At 39.5% G+C, this 18,037-nt stretch overlaps 1 protein-coding gene across 1 annotated transcript in view; it reads right to left on the reverse strand.

Annotated features, from left to right (window-relative positions):
- The window catches only part of LOC120224347 (kinesin-like protein KIF6), a gene marked incomplete at its 3' end in the record, with an annotated part of 192,246 nt that overhangs the window by 43,249 nt on the left and 130,960 nt on the right, over window positions 1-18,037 (reverse strand). The window contains exons 8-10 of the mRNA XM_039222579.1: window positions 8,523-8,666; window positions 7,496-7,582; window positions 1,427-1,530 (exon numbers count right to left, since the gene is read on the reverse strand). Of these exons, the coding sequence (XP_039078510.1) occupies window positions 1,427-1,530; window positions 7,496-7,582; window positions 8,523-8,666 (335 nt within the window). The remainder of the gene's footprint in view (window positions 1-1,426; window positions 1,531-7,495; window positions 7,583-8,522; window positions 8,667-18,037) is intronic.

Genomic DNA, 18,037 nt, shown 5'->3' on the forward strand with positions numbered 1-18,037 from the left:
GGCAATGTATTTCACATTAACTGCATATATGCCACAAAGCAAATTTACAAAGAAAGCTTAGGAGGCTCTCCTATTATTAAACAGAGTGTTCTAGAATTACAAAATGCTGTGGCGCCTGGGTGGCTCAGTCAGTTGAGTGTCCGACTTCGGCTCAGGTCATGGTCTCGCGGTTCATGGGTTTGCGCCATGCATCGGGCTCTGTGCTGACAGCTCAGAGCCTGGAGCCTGTTTCAGAGTCTGTGCCTCCCTCTCTCTCTGATCCTCCCCTGCTCATGTTGTCTTTATCTCTCTCTCAAAAATAAATAAAATATAGAATTACAAAATCCTATCCTAGAAGAGTGAAACTTTGATTATAGCAGAAAGCTTCTTTGGGATACTTCGGTGGCCCAGCCAGTTAAGCGTCTGATTCTTGATCTCAGCTCAGGTCATGATCTCATGGTTCCTGAGTTTGAGCCCACATTGGGTACTGTGCTGATGGTGAGGAGTCTTCTTGGGATCCCGTCTCCTCTTTCTCTGCCACTCCCCAACTCGTGCACACACTTCCCTCTCAAAAATAAATAAATAAGCTTAAAAAAAAAAAGAAAAGCTTGCTTAAGTCTTCTCAATTTTTAGACCTACCTCTAGGTACAACCATGAAATAGTTAAAAGAAAATACTTTCATCATCTCTATTATTTACCACTTTCTCTGTTGAGAGAGGGTTAGGTAAAATGGTTGTAAACACTTAGAAAAATCTTGTATATCTCTATTTCTCCTTTGGAAATAGAGAATATCACTTCCTTCTAAGTCCAGCCCATTATCATCACTCCACAAATGCTCCATAAGTCACACGGAAACAAGAAAGCCCACCATTGTGGTACATGATCAGAGAGAGAATGAGAGCCACATTGTGCCACTGACAGGCCACGTGGCTCTGAAAGATGCCACACTTATCTAAAGCCTTGAATACCTGCTTTTATTCCCATTTTAAGTGTTTGAACTATAATATATGGGCCATCTATTTATTAAAGGAGAGAGCTTACCTTGGCATGGGACAAATTGGTGCTTGCAGCAAGATGCTTTTTAATACAAAGGACATTTCTTGAATTCCATTCAGATCTGAGATCCACAGCATACGAGGGGTTGGCGTATATGTTTTTAAATTGCATGACTATTATACATCCCTTCTCTTCAACTGGCATGAGAAGGATATTCTCATCTTTTCTATGCTTTGTTCTTTACTTCCTCAAAGCTGAGGCCGCAAAAACACTGCCAGCCTTATCCAGCTTTTCATGGAAAGCCGCCACTCTTAACTGGCGCCTAAATGCAATTTCAGACTGTCCCAGGAGACCTTCGTGCTTTGAGGTGAATTCATAATGTTAGGGCCAACAAAGAAGTTAACACAAACTTTCACTGTTAAAGAAAAAGAAAAAAAGTCTGCAGGCTTACTGAAGGAGCTCCGCGTCCATGAGCGCCTCTGTCCTCTGCTCCCCAGTGACAATGGCCAGTTCATCCTTCAGCTCCTGGATTTCTTTTTGTAGGCGTATAATCATCTACAAGTGGCAAGGCGGGAGAATAAACGTCACCTTCTCATTAAGGGGAACTTGGTGACAGAGAACATACATCTTTGAAAATTACAAACTATTTTAAGGACACAAAAACATATAGAGAATGATCTAAAAGCCACCGCTGTACCTACCACCCAGCTTTCAACATTTTGTCAAAATAGTTCTATAATTTATTTTAACAAATAAAACAGGTAACTGGAGCCCCTAATTCTTATTCCCTTTCTGTCCTTCCTGGGGTGATCACTGTACTGCATTTAGTGGGGAGTGTCTCCCTGCATGTTTTCATGCCTTTCCTCCATCTATACCTGTAGATGGAACTGTAAAAAATATATAGTATCATTTTGCATGCTTTAAGCTTATGTAAATGTTACCATACTACATGGAATCATAACTTATTTTTCTTTTTGGAGATTATTTATACTGCTGCATGTGGCTCTAGGTCATTAATTTTTATGGATATATACTGCTTCAGTATAGGACTATGTCTCAATTGATCTCTATCTCTTGTTGATGGACACTTAGGACTTGAGCTTTTGCTATTATAAACAAGGTGGCTGTCAACACAATAAACACGTCTCTGGGCACATACGTTGAGTTTCTCTAATGTGTGCACTTAGAAATGAAACTGTATAGTGGGAGAGTATGTGCATCCCCCCTTCAGTATGCCTTGCTCTTCAGAGTACTTGCATAAACTTAGAGTCTTCATCCACAAAATACAGTTCCTGTTTGCTCACATTTACTTCACTATGCATGGAGTATTGGCAGACACTTTAATTTTGCTGGTCTGGAAAGGTGTAAAAGGGCACCCTTGTTTAGTTCAAATCTCCATTTTCTGATGACTGGGGAGGTTGGTCATCTCCACACGTGTATATTGGCTGTTCAGTTTTCTCTTCTGTAAATCACTTGTTTATATTCTAGTTTATGTTTCCACTGAGTTGTTTTTCTTTTCCTTATGGAAAGCCTTATTATGCAGGCTCCTTTATAAATGAACCTGTTATTAGTGTTATGTCAGGTACATGATTTCTCCCAATCTATGCCATTTTGTGGTATTTTTTGGTTAAGTTAAAGTTTTAAATTTCAGTATGATTTCATTATTGACTTCTTCCATTATGAGTTGTATTTTTGTATCTTCATAAAGAAAATCTATTTTCTACCTAAAACTGTAGGAATATTTTCCTATATATTCTTATAAAAGTTTTAAAGCTTTAGTTTTCACATTTAGGCTTTTATTTTGTATAAAGTATGAGATATGGATCTAATTTTATTTTTTTTATAGCAGCTAACCAGGAAAGATTTGATATTATAATTCTGTTATATAACATATTTCTACATATAAATGTGTCCTTTTCTGGACCATTGGTTAAAAACATTTATGTACTTGACTATACGTGAAGCAATACTATGCTATTTTAATGTTATATCTTAGGAAATTTTGGCAGCTAGATAGAACAAGCCACTTTTATTTTATTCCTTTCCAAAATAGACATGGCTATTCTTGGTCATTTGTTCTTTTGTATAAGTTTGAGATGTAGCTTGTAAAATTTCTGCAAAGGTCCTCCTCCTCAATTTTTAGCCAGAAGTAAATTTGATTAAAAGAGTAATTTGGTAAGACTTATCAAGTTAGTCATGTTGAATCCTCTCATCCATGAACATAGTATGGCTTTCCACTGGTTCCTTTTAATAAAGATTTATCATATTTTCTATTAATATGTTTAGAATTTTCCTAGAATTTTAGAGTTTTTGTTGCTATTGTAAATTAAGTTTTTGTATAATTCCATCTTCTAATTGTTAGCTTTTGATTTATAGGAGACAATTAATTTTTATGTATGTACCATTTAATTTCCTGAACATTGTTTTGTTTCCATTTATCATTAAATATTCTTAGATGTTCTATATAAGCAATTAAATTATCTGTAAGCAATGACAGATGTTTTCTTCTTTTCAAATCCTCATACATTTTCTGTCCTAGCTAGGGCTTCCAAATACAATGCTTCAGATATTCTGGTCTTATTCCTTCTAACATTTACCCTTAAAATATTTCCTGTTGTTTTTGGTTGATACTCTTAATCATTTTAAGGATCTTCATCAATATTCATAGTTTGATGAGTCTTTTTAAACTATGGAATAATGTATAATGTTATCAAATACTTTTTCTGTATCTAGTAATGTGATAATATAATTTTTCTCTTTTAAACTGTGAATATAAGTCACCTTTATTCATGTGATTTTTTTTCAGTATGAACTACTTCCGGTGTACAAAAAGACTTAAAGGATACCTTGTAAACCCACTAGCTAGCTTAAGTGAATACCTATATACCTACTACTTACTTAAGAAATAAAACATAACTCTTTTGAAACCCAAACCTCTGTATAGCTTTCCCTAAATGAATTCCTCATTACAGTTACCTGAAATTTGGTATTTATTTTTCCCATGGCACTTATTCTTTTACTATACGTTAACATGTTTTCTGATGATAGGTTGCTGTTAAATTCCCAAAATAAACCCAATAGCTCATGATGCCATATACCATATTAATAATCATATGGTCATAATGCAAAGTTCCTAAAACAAAAATTAGCAGGTTGAATTTAATTTATATTCTTCCTTCACTATTTGGCCAACTTAAAAAGACATCAAATCTGGGCCATCATTCCTTCCTTCCTGTCTTTTTTTCTCCCTTCCTCCATCACCTCTCTCCTTCATCTTTCTGTTTTTTCTGTTTCTCTGTTTTTCTTTCTCTCATTTTGGTAGCTTTGTTATTATTGAGTCTATTCAATGTCATACATCTATTCATGTTTTTTTTTTTTAATTCTTCTTGCATTAGTTTCAGTGTTATGTTTTTGTAGGACATTGTCTATTTTGTTTGTTTCCAAATACAGTCATAAAGTCATTCAAAATACTTTATTATTGTTTTAAGATATCCACTGTGCGCAAAGGTAAGTTCCCTTTTCATTTCAAATATTGTATCAATTTCTGACTTCTTTATTCTTCTCTTTATTAATCTTTCCAGAAATTTGCTCATTTTATTATTAGACTAAAAAATCAACTTCTGGTTTTGTTGCTCTTCCTCACTGTATCTCCACTTTGGGTTTTGTTTCACTCATTTTCACACTTTAACGTCTATCTTACTACTGTTTTGGATTTATTTTTCTCTCTCATCTATCTAACATCATGGCTTGGGGTCTACCAGACCAAGGGAGTTTGTAAATTTGAACTTCAAACCCATGTGTAGCAGAGCTTTAGGATTTCAAATTTTCAGAGAAACCATATTTTGCTCCACCTAAAGTCCGGGCTAAGGCAGACAAGCTTCACTAGCATCTCCCTATGTCAGTGGACGGGTTTTTTTTTTTTCCCTTTCTGGTTCACCTTTTCACTGGTTTTATGTTGGGAAGCAGAGAGAATGTCATGGGTTCATTATCTGTCTTCCAGGGTTCCAGGGCTTCAACTCTGATGTTTTTCTTACAATTTCCTTCACCTCTTCTACCCTGGGACAACTGCAGCCTCAACTTTGCTACTGGGCTCTGGAGAATCCTCTTATTTACTTCATTCAGCTGCAGATATATATGTCAAACATGCTTGTCAAATTTTATGGAGGTGGGTTTTGGATGATGTCTGCCAAATCAACAAGACCTGATGTTCCAAAGAACATGGTGACTGGGTATTTTGAACATGTCAGTGCTCCTGGAATTTCATTTAAATGCACAGGATTGAGTGGGTTTTGGTTGTTTGCTCCTTTTCAAAAATATGCTTGGAATCATCGGGCTCTGCAGAGTGAAAATCCTTAGATAGGAACTATATGAGTCATTCATTTGTATTTGACATGCCACCCCCCACCCACTCCTGCTCCACTAAATTAATACTGATGCCATATTTTCTATGTCTGCTAAGGCTTTCAAAGTCAAATGTAACAACCAAATTATCTTCTGTTACTGAACAGAAATCTCAAAACTAAGCCAACTTTTCATGATTCTGAGTAGTCACATCTCCCATCAAATTAGTGTAGAAACTTTGGAATGAAAGCCATCCTTGGAAGATTTTGGGCCATGCCAAGTCACCACAGACTCTGGCTTGTTTACAGTTCTTTTATCATATTGTCTTCCTGAGATATTAATACTCGTAAAGAAAACAACTCAAATCCTTGATGATCCTGCTCTCAGAGGGCTGGCTTCCCGTGTGCCATTGGATTTGATAGTAAGATACTGGAAATCCCATCCAAGTTGTGTTTTAGGTGGTTTTGAGGACAAATTTGTAAATGTCACTTGTGCCTCAGAAAAGGTCTGTACATAAAGTAATGAACAGTAATGTCAGTTTCTAGAAGCCAATAAAGGGGCCAGGAGATAATACTTATCAATTACCAGATTATCCTGCACCAGGAAGATCTCAACATTTGTTCAATTATCAGCTATCAGCTTTGATTAGGGTTTCTCTTTTCTTTAAAGTTTCTTACGAGCCCTACATCAAACACATGATAATGTTCACCTTTTTTTTTCCACATTCCTCAAGTTCCTTCAAAGAAAAGTTTCCCTAGTCAAACTTAAAGAAAAAAAACCTCTAGTGTCTAATATGTTTATTTGCCTTCAGTTATGTACTAATTTTTGTCTTCGGGCTAACAGCTCATTCCTGTCTTTCTCAGGCTGCTCAGAGACGCTGCCAGGATGCTTGCTGGAGAGGGAGGGATGGTAGAAGAATTCATCCTACAAGTTCCATTCCACTTGACTCATGCCTTTGAATTCCAACTCCTTCTTCCAACAGGGAGTGGGGGGACACTGTGTTATGCTGTTGTTTCACGAGGGCCTGTACTAGAAAGAGACCCTGTTTCACCTATATGGTTTCTCCAGAAGAGATTTCCATCAGGGCAGCTTAAGCTCCTGAGGAGAGGAGAGTAAAACAAATAACTTCATTATTCCCTTTACCTCCTTTACCTCTACACTTTAATGCAATGATTTCAGGGGAGATAGGGCACACAATCAAAAGGAAATAATTAATATGGGTAACAATGAATTTGAGAAGGTTTTTTATTTTTTTAGAATTTGGGAAATTTGTAAATGAAGCACTGTTGGTAAGATTTCACATCCTTTTTATAACACTTATAATGCTAAGCTCATGCCAGCTTCTGTGCTATAGAAAATTTTAAAAGCTGAGTGATTTGAAAAGTAATATAATCTTAATTTGGGAATGTACAAAACTGAAATATTCTATTTCAACATCTTCAATGTTGGCATAAGTTGATTCCATGTTGTATTTCATTTTAGAGAAGCCTAACAAAATAAAGAGAAAACAACTGCATTTAAAATGAGGATCTGAGTCATGTAACTTGCAAATATTTTTGCCTTAAAAAAGCACTTTGATAAGGCAGGGCTCATTGCTATAAAACTAGAAGCTTGGCTATTTTTCCACGGACCAGACCCATGATGAATATTTCTTTAATCTCTAAGTAACAGGACAATTATGCAAAATATGGTTCTACTTAATAATAACCATTAGAACTTCTTTTTCTCTGTTAGCTTTTATAATGGATGGTCTATTATTATTATCTCTAGAAAGTTAAACAGATGTTTTCTGAAAGGCTAACCAGCTGCATCTAACATAAGTGGATGTGACTGCATCACACGCGTCCTCGGGACTCACTGCACATCTTGGTAGCGGACTGATGGGGCTGCAGGTGGCAAGGCCTTGAGTCGGACTCCCTGCATCTGAATCCTGGCTCTGCCGTTATGGTGCTGTGACTCTCCACAAGTTATTTAACATTTCTGTGCCTCAGTTTTGTCATCCGTCCAATGGGGAATGAAGGGAACATCTACTCATAAGGTTGTCATCAGAATTAAATAAATTAATACAATTCCAACACTTAGAACACTGCCTGGTACAGAGGACATGCTCCTTGAGTTTTGCTCGTCTTTGACATACTTTGATTTTTTTTTTTAACACAGTAAGTTAAAAGTGGCTTACCAATCTGGGATCTATTTCTTCATTGAGAACAGCCTCATTCTTTATAAGAGCCACTCGTTGTGCAAATCTGCACGTCGATATAGACTCCTAAGGAAGGAAAATAACTCCTTAAAATATTATGACTAAAAGAGAGAAAACTTAATTTTTGCTCACGGAAAAAAGACACACCCTAAAGAGTGATGTGTATAAAATGCAATGAGGTTTCAGACTGACTTCCAAATTAGAAAGCTTTCCTCTAGAATGTAATTTTAATGAAAATCTTAATAAAAAATTTATTTTGGTTTAACAATATGATCAATGCCAAAAATGTGGGAGATTGTGAGGTCCTGAGTGGCAACTGGTATGTCTCTTCCAACTACTGATCTATTCAACCAGAAAACTACATATACAAATCATAATCATAGCAGGTACTATTATAATCCACAAACATGAGAGACTACAAAATAAACATTTTAATAGACCAAAAAGAAAGGCTTTTCAAGGCATCTTAGAATGCACTTGGGGCTTGGCTTTGTTTTGAAAGATACCCTACCACTTCCTACTTTCCTCTTTGGGAGAAAGTCTAGAACCGAGCATTCAACTGAAATGCATAAAACGCCAAGCTAACTCTAAAGTAACCCAGGAAAGCCAGTCAGCAGCCAGCCCATGAGCAGCCTGGGCACTGCACTCAGCGACATGTCCAGGGACACCTCACAGAGGTGCCTCCAAGGTATCTCAGTAATCAGGAGCAAAATGGAAGAGAAGTTAATGGGTCTCTTCTCTTGTGTCTTCTGGCCAACATTACCAACCTACCAGTGGACTTCCCAAAACTTGTGTACGAGCCTTCTTCCCACTGTCCTGCGCTATGTGAAGTTCATTCTCAAAAGGGTAATTATAATGCAAGCAAACAAACAAAAGCTGTGAACTCTGTAGGGTATTTGTGTCTGAAACCAGCTGAAAAGATAGAAGCCCACGCAGGACCTTCAACTCCATCTTATAAACTATCAACAGAAACTCAGACTGAGATCTCCAGAAGGAACCAACATACATCGATATTCCTTTTCTCTAAAGAGAGTGTTGCGATCATGGTCGTCATGCAGTTCCCTCCCAGACTGTCTCTTAGGACACTGGTCATCATGGAGTTCCTGTAGGGAATGTGGGAACGGTGTTTTTCTGAAAGAGCAATGATCACCTGTGGCACAGTAGAAAAATAATGGCATTAGATTAGCAGAAAATGCACATTTGACAGTCAACTAAGCTGCAATTACAGTAAAAGTATAAACGGAAATCAAAAAATATATAAATGGAAATCATAACTGAATGCGGGGTGGCATCTAAAACTTGGGCCCAGAATAAATATTTTTACCATATTTGGTACAGTAATGGTGGAAGTGGAGGGAAGTAAACTTAAGCAAAAACATACCACCGTGAATGCTGTGATGTTTGGACAGATGATATAACTTGGTACAGAATAGGATATATTATTATCCTGTTCTCAGACATTGGAAAATCCATATAAAAACTCAAGAGTAGGGGCACCTAGGTGACTCAGTTGGTTAAGCATCTGACTCTTGATTTCAGTTCAGGTTATGATCTTGCAGTTCCATGAGATCAAGCCCAGTGTCAGGCTCTGCACCCTGATAATGTGAAGGAGTTTGGGATTCTCTCTCTCCCTATCTCTGCCCCTCCCCTGCTTGTGCTCTCTCTCTCTTTCTCAAAAACTAAATAAACGCTTTTTCTTAAAAACCTCAAGAGTAAATCATGCCAGATTTTTAAAATCCTACCAGGGGCTCCTGGGTGGCTTAAGTCGGTAAAGCGTCCGACTTTCACTTAGGTCATGATCTCGCGGTTCGTGAGTTTGAGCCCCACGTCGGGCTCTGTGCTGACTGCCAGCTCAGAGCCTGGAGCCTATTTCAGAGTCTGTGACTCCCTCTCTCTCTGACCCTCCCCTGCTCACGCTGTCTCTCTCTCTCTCTCCCTAGAAATAAATAAAAATAAATAAAAAAATAAAAAAAAAATCCTACCAAAATTGATCTATATGACCCAAGGAAGAAGAGGTAGAACAGTACATAAGAACTATGAGAGACAGCAGGGGTTAGTGGTGGAGGCCTGAGAATCTGGTGCCACACTGTCCAGCTCCAAAATCCTAGCCTTACTAGGACAGGTCACTCAACATCTTTGCCTCAATCTCCTCAACTGTAAAACAAGAGATAATATCTCCCTCATAGGGAGCTGAGATGATTGAGAGTCAAACTGCACAAACTGCTTTAAGAAGCACCTAGCTCATAAGAAGTCCTCTATATGTGTTCACTACCATTCTAAGTGATGGGGGAAGTTCATGTTGGTTCAGCTGAGTCTTGCTCGTCTTACTTTTCACGAGTGTGTTAGGTACTTAATGGGAAGGTCTGAGCTGGATAGAAGGCTGCTGTGGGGGTGTCCCCAAAGGGAGCCACCAGGGGTTCAGGGTTTCCCTGGAAAGATGAACACAGTGCTAGGATGTCCATCCCAAGCATCAGAAATAAGTCATACACAGATGTGATCTGAGGGGGCCCTGACTCTAGAAAATACTTCTGCCAACACCTGCCACCATGCTGATCCTCCCTGCTCTCAGCTGTGTAATTAGCTCCATCAGAACCTCTTCTACTCTCTTGGTTTACAAAACAAGATTGTATTTGAAGGCTGTTCGGGGCAAAAACACATAATACCACTGGGTCTCACTTTATTTTCCTGACCACAGATTTTATTACAAACCAGGTATCCTGTGATATTCTCTCAATAATTACTTCTCCACTCTCAGAAATTAGGCCTTCACATCTTATCCCTTCGTTTAAAACCTCCTTGCAGCCTCCTCTCCCTGCCTTTAGTCTGAGCTGATGGTCACACACCTTCTATTAGAAGTGAACAGCCTGGGGCTCCTGGGTGACTTTGTTGGTTAAAGCATCCAGCTCTTGGTATCTGCTCAGGTCATGATCTCACGGCTTTGTGGATTCAAGCTCTGCACTGGGCTCTGCACTGGCAGCATAGAGTCACCTTGGGATTCTCCATCTCCCTCTCTCTCTCTCTGCCCCTCTCCCACTCATGCTGTCTCTGTCTCTTGCAACATAATAAACTTGGAAGAAACAATAAAAAGTAAGCAGCCTGACCAGAGCTATCTCATGTCCCACCACTAATTCCCTCCTGACCCTCTGCCCTTCCTTGTGTCACTAAACTGCTCCTTCTAAGGCCAGTCCCCCATCTTCTTACCTTCTCCCTCTTCTCGTTTTACCTACCTCGCTTATACAGTTAACTCTTCTTTTCTGCATTAATTTGTTTCTCTCAATTGGATCATTCCTATCCTGCCTGCCCACTACAGTCTAAAAACTAAGATGGTTCTTGCCAAGGTTATCAGCAACCCCTGTTATACAGAAAGTGTTTATTGCCATCTTATTAGACTTCTGAGTTGAGTAAGCATTCAACACAGGTACTCACTGCCTCTTTTCAGAAACACTTCGTTCATTGGTAATCAGGACACCACACTTCACTGGTTTTCATCTTTCCTCAAACACTAGTTAATGAATGCTTCCTTTTCTTCTTCCTAAATTATAAACATTGGAGTGTCCCAGGGATCAGTCCTTGATCCTCCTCTCTTTCCCTATGGTATCTCATCCAATCCTCTGGACTTAAATACATATATATCCTGACATTTCCCTAGTTTATATCATCAGTTTCCACCTGTTCCCTGAGCTACTATTTCTGTGGCAACCCTAAACCTCCACTTGGATGTCTATCCTTGACCTTCTCTCCCCTCTTCCCCCAAATCTCATTCTTTCCCAGGCTTTACCCATCATTATTAAAGGCACCACCATCCACCCTGTGGCTCAGGCTAAAGCCATGGGCATCATCCTTATTTCCCCTCATTTCCGACATCCAATTCCTTAGAATTTTTATTAGTTTTACCTAAAAAACACACCCAGAATTGGACCACTTTCCCCCACTTCTTCTGCCACCACTCCAGGACAAGCCTCCATTATCCTTTCCTTGGACAACTTCATAAGGTTTTTCAATCTTTGCTCCCAGGGTCTACTCTCCACAGAGAAATCTTTATACAATATAAATTACATAAAGTTACTCCCATGTTTACAACCTTCCAGCAGCCTCCTGAAGCACTTTACCAGAATGGCCCAACTCCTGTGTGATCTGGTCCCTGTCTACCTATCTGTCCTCATCTTCTGTTGTGCTTTCATAGCCCACCTTTGGCCTTGCTGTCGCCCCACCATACCAAGACTATCTCCACATCACTGCCTTTGACTTTGTGGTTCCTTTTACCTAGAATGTTCTTGCTGCTCAGGTTTTCACATAGCTTCCTGCTTTACATTATTCAAATCTTTGCTTAAATTTTTGCCTCCTCACAAGGCTTTCACTGAACGGCTAGTCAAGAGTAACACACCTATCTCCAGGCTATCAATATATTTCCTTTTTCTTCTAGTACTTACCACAATTTGAAATTATATTCACTTATTTACTTTTTTAAAATCTGCTTCCTCAATTGACTTTCAGCTCTATTAGGGAGGGGACCTTGGTTTCCCTCATTCACAGTTCCACCTCACTGCCTAGAGCAGTGTCCAGCCCCCAGTCCATGGGACAGAAACTAAGTTGTTTCACTCAGCTCTCAGAGAACCCCCATTCTAGATTCACATCCTAGTCTCTCTTATGACTCAACTTGCCACACGAGACCTAGCTCCATCAAAAGGACACCCTAGTGTGGAACTGGGAGGTGAGTCATGAGAGGTGGTGGCTACAAGGAGGAAGATCAGATTTGTAGGAGACAAGGAGGAAGATCAGATTTGTAGGAGAGTGTGGTGGCAAGGGCATTTGGTTCCTTGGAGGCAGCTGCAGTAACTTTCTGGAATCCAGGATTTAATGTTCTGAGTGCCAACTGGGGATAATGGTGATGTTTTGCAGAGTAGCTCAGCGGTGTGGCTGGAGGTGTCTCCTGTTTGCTCTGCTCCTAGCTGGGCAGTATCCAAGCCCAGCTCTTGAATTTTCTGGACGCTCTTTATGTTTAATAAACTCTACACAGTTTAAATTAGCTACAGTGGGTTTTTCGGTTTACAACTAAGGAATCTAATACAATATGCGCTTGACACGTTTATGTGAAATGAGTGAACAAATAAATGAGTAGACTAATTAGCTTCACCTAGGAAGACAGCACAAGTGTCAATAGTATGCAATGGGATTTGGCAGAAGTGAGTTTTGATATAATCGGAAAGGAAGTGGAGAACATAGCAGACCCAAATCTGAGTGGCATGGTGGTACCAGGGGATGCTGAGTAGAACTCCAGAGCCTCAGAGCCGAGAGGACAAATGAAATATCTGTAACAAGCAAGGCAGGCCCCAACGTCGAATACCAGAGGGAGCAGTTGGTCAGATGGATGTGCCAAGAGGGTGGCATTATTGCTTGTGAATCATAATTAAGTATCTAACAGTGTTCTAAGCACTTTGAAATTCTTTCATAAAACAAGTGTCACTATTTTTTTTCCCGTTTCAGGAAACAATATTAATATCTCTTCTATTCAACAACCTGATGACAACTTAGATGACATAAAAGAGAATACGCTTATTAAACTTCCTGTTGGTATTCAATTAAATGGAGTTTTTAACTTGCTTTTGGTTGCAATGACAGAAAATGTACAAACTGGATTTAATCATAAGGGAGATGTATTGGCCCATGTAACTGGGCAATAGGAATAGGGCAATAGGAATGTTTTAAGTTACACATGACCCAAAAGGTCAGTGTTACCACCGAGGACTTAGTTTTTGCTAATACCTGCTCTACCTTCTATGTTTTAGAAGTCTGCCTCTCTTCATGGCCACCGGACGGCTGCCCAATGTCTTTATTTATAACTGATGTGATAAAGATCTCTAATCATTAAACATACATCCTAAGCTTTCCTAGGGACCAACTTGCGTCACAGGCCCATCTCTGAACCACTCACTATGGCCAAGGCCACACCTAGCTTACACTAGTCAAGGTCTACTCTTAGAGCTGGGATGGGCCCCTGGCTGCTACTCCTGCAATGAGTGTTATAGAACCAATCCCAATGTCCTTTCTAGAAAGGGCTCTAAAATTGTTCAAGAGCATAATTAAAATTCAAAATGGGATTATGGATTGGAAAGCATGGTCTTTAAAAATGGGGAAAATGAAAGCAATGCATAGTAAAAGAAAGAACCCAGGATTCAGAGGCAGAAACCAGCTGTATGTTTGTGTGATTTTAGGCGAATCTCTTACCTTTATTGGCCTCTATTCCCTTACCTGTAAAAGTGGGATTAGAATGGCTGTCTATCTCACAGAAATGTTTTAAAGATGAATAGAGACCATTTCTGGGATACTAAAACAAAAAGCACGCCATGTTTGCAGGAGTGTCAAGGCTATGTTCTTTATGATCCCTTTGGACACTTGCTACAACCATATAAACCCAGTTCTCGGCCATTTTTCTCCAAGAGGGCTCTTCTCAGCTCTAAAGGAGTTTGGAGATACCATAACAAGCCCAGACCCCTTGGAGCAGATACAGATCTTCAGAGCGACCCAGAAATGACCAGTATCTGGGAGAGAGGCAAAGGTAGGTTATTTTTTGTGGGGCTACTTTGGGCTCTTGAATTAGGCAGGCACCAAATGATCTGCACGGCACAGGGTAAGGAGGTGGTATACAACCTGGATTCTTTGTTATTAGTGTCTACACCCATTTGGGATTTCATGTATAAACACAACAACATGTTCCTGAAGGCATTCTTTAAGCAACAAAGAGTGGAAACTCACATTATACTTAACAATATCTCCAACTACCTTGAAACTATGCCTAAAATCAGTAACTCAAATTGCTATTTTAATGAATTAAAGAGATTTTTCTTTAAGGAACTCAGAAGCACATGGAAAATTAGCCTCTGAAAATTGATAATTATTTGGAGTGGTTACAACTGGCACTGGCACCATTAGTTTTTCTCCTGAACACGCATATTCAGTGGAAGCCAAATGGAAACCAAAACTCTGGAGAAGTCCCACTTATGGGAGATAACTGGCTGAAGGAGACCCTGATCCTGATTTTTGTAGAGTCAGAGAGCAAACACTCTGTTCCCAGTGGTTTCTCACTTGATGTCTGGGCTGACAGAGACTGAGGGTCACACCAGGAGCACTGGGTGAGGCTTATGCATGTCCCCTTCCTTTTCTTCCTAGACTTAATTTCTAGGGCCAAGATGTACCCGGTTATTGTGGCTTAAAATGTTTTTGAGGAGACTTTTTGGAAAGAGTACTGCATACACAGGAAGATTCCAAAACCAACAATGCTCTGACAAACAGAAATTTATTTACTTATGAGCACAATAAGGTGCATTCAACTCAGAAAGGCTGTGACCCAAGAGCAGGTGTAAGGTCCATAATTGTGGCCAGAAGGGCAGTGATGGTTCTGGGTGGAATTTCTATAATTAGTGTGGGCTAATAAATGTAAGAGAGGTAGGCAAATTGTCTATTTTCTAGGATATCTCCATATATATATTGAAACTGAGATGGAGAGGATGCAATTAATTACAAACATTTAATTTCTAGTAAAGCATTTATCTGACTGTATGTAAGGATTTTTTTATTTTTGAAAGAATGAGAGAGAGCCTGTGCACACGAGTGGGGGAGGGGCACATGGGGAGAGGAAAGATGGAGAGAGATAGGGAGAGAGAGAAAGAGAGAATCTCAAGCAGGTTCTGCTGTGGAACCAGTGCAGAGCCCAACTGTGGGGCTCGATCCCACAACCCTGGGATCATGACCAAAGCCAGAATCAAGAGTCAGATGCTCAACTGACTGAGCCATACAGGTGCCCTGTAAGGATCTGTTTATTTGCTTTGCTCCTTCACTGGATAACACAATAGCATAGACTATTTTCTCACCCATTCATTTATTTCCATTGCCTAACATAACTTGTAGCACTTCATGGACACTGAATCATAATTTGTGAATGAATGAATGAATGAAGTGAGTTAAATTGTGTTACACTTCCAGTCTCATTAGCCCCATAATAAAGTCCAACGTAAAGAAAAACTGTGTACAAAAGTCCTGTTATTTCATTAATAGTATCTGCCTGCTCTTCTTATTATTCCCATTCTCCTATACTCCTTAGTTCTCTCTCACTTAACTCTTTCTGCGTGAAATTCCAGAATTTCTCTACTACCCACTTACTTCCTCTCTAGCCACAACTCCTAGATTTATTCAACCTCACACGTCTACATCCACTCACATACTCCAGTTTCCTACATTAGTGTCCCTCTTCACTCTCAAGCTAACCTTCCCCTTATCTCTCTCTCCCTTATCTTATGCTATCACCTCCATGAAGACACTTGTAGATCAGTGGAAGTAGTTAACAGCTAGAGTGGCACAATGGGTGAATATGAAACAGATCATTTACATTCTGAAAGCCAAAGGTCAATAACATGTGAATGTCACGCTGGCCCTGGGTCAATGGAGCCCCTGGACTGGAGGTAAGGGCTGGCAGACTCCTACTTCCCACTCCCTGACATACTCTAACTCCAGCCCTGCCTGGTTCCCTCCTACTCGTTCTTCGAATCTCTGCTTAGTATCAGTCCTGAGAGAACGTTCATTCCCTCCGCCCTTCTCAGTCCAAGTCTGATCCCCCATTACACGCTCTCCTCGCCCCTTGGCCTTTCTCTGCATAACTCACTAAAGCCAAGTGTTTAATGAGTATTTATTCCATGCACATCTCCCTGCACTGGCCCCGGAGACCTTTGGGGCAAGGACCGTTTCTGCTTTGCTTGGCACTATGCTCCAGTGCCTGGAGCAGTCCTTAGCATGCTACTGCTCCTTATGAATGTTTGATAAGTAAATAAATTCGTCATACATAAAATCCAATGCACAGAGCCACCAAGACTACCCACATGAAGCTCGTGTTGTAAGAATTTTGAAGAGAAGAGATGTAGGGAGAGAAATAGTTTTAATGAGAAGTAGCAGCTTACAAAGTTGTGCTAGAATGAAGGGAGAGGACTAGGGGCAGAATGTTTTCCTTGAGTGTTAACAATTGGTGGGAATTCTGATTCAACTAATGAAAATAATCTTGTATGAACAGATGGGCATGATGGGAATTCAAGCAGACAGTGCTACTAACTGAAGCAACTAGGTATATTTCTTTGAAATAAAGCACTTTGAATACAGTCCATTATGTTTTTATATCAACGTTTTGTAAATGTCCTATTAAGTAAAAGCTCTGTTAAGTAAAAGTAGTGTGTAATATTTGAGTAAGGAAGAGCTAGGGAAGGCTGAATCTTGTCAGAAACACTAGAATGATTTGAACACCGTGCAGGCCATTAATCTCTGGGTGCTACATGACTGGGCTTATTTGGTCAGAGCCTAACTGCATGTACCTTGTTCAGATACAGTTCCCTGAGGTTTCTCTCAATCTGCTTTTTCAGCCAACTTGACCATTAGAGAGCATTTACCATCAGGACAATGTCAGTCTCAAAAGGGTTCATTAGGCAGTAAGGGTGGGGGGTGCATTTCTGTTTGTTTTTTCAAATCTTTTAGCCTCCAACACTCATTAGCAAGTCCTTCTGCCTTGCCAATATAGTCTGCACTTCTCTACTCCAGTTTTTAATCATGTTTCTCTTTTTTTTCCCTTAGAATTTGGAAGTACTTGCCATCTTTAACATTCAACTCACAGCATTTCACTCACAGACCTTAAAGAAACTTGAGGAATCAACCAATTCAGTATGCTCATTTTAAGGGGATGAGGATTTTTTTTTTCTGGAAAATTTATTTGGCTAAATTCAGATGAACTTTTTTTATCATTTAGGAGTCAAAATCAGAAATAAAAAAGAGAACACACACTGGGGTAGATCGTAATGAACATGGGGTAGGGGTCTGGAGGAGAGGCTAAAACAGAACCATCGCAGGATCACAATCAACAACTCAAGTCACCAGAAGCTGAAAAGATATCGGTCATCTCTAAATTATGTTCCTACAGCTAAGCCATTGCCCTGAAAAGACAGGCCACAGGAGGCCATTTATAACCTATTTTCACACTCATTACAAACTTTACAATAGAAGCAATAAGGTATAGTGAGAAAACACATAGGCTTTGGAGCCAGGCAATTCAAGATTCAACTCCTTGCCTTACTGCTAGCTGGTAACCTTGGGAAGGCCTCAGGAAGATCTGAGTTTTAAAATCTATAAGATGGAAATAACAAATACCTTACAGTGTAGGGCTCTTGTAAGGTTTAAGTGAAATGGTATAATCAAAATGCTAGTAGCTACCCCAATGTTCACAGCAGCATTATTCACAAGAGCCAAAAGGTAGCAACAACCAAAACGTCGATGGATAAGCAGATAAACAAGACATGGCGTGTACATATAATGAAACATTTCCCAGCTTTGAAAAGGAACGGAATTCAAATACATGCTACAACATCTGATGGGCTTTGAAGACATTACGCTATGGGAAATAAACCAGACAGAAAAGGACAAATATTGTGCATTCCACTTATATGAGTATCTAGAATAGGCAAGTTCATAGAGACAGGAAATAGAATAGAG

The sequence above is a fragment of the Hyaena hyaena genome, unplaced genomic scaffold (assembly GCF_003009895.1).
Source record: "Hyaena hyaena isolate Hyena2069 unplaced genomic scaffold, ASM300989v1 scaffold_1161, whole genome shotgun sequence".
Classification (NCBI taxonomy): Eukaryota; Metazoa; Chordata; class Mammalia; order Carnivora; family Hyaenidae; genus Hyaena; species Hyaena hyaena.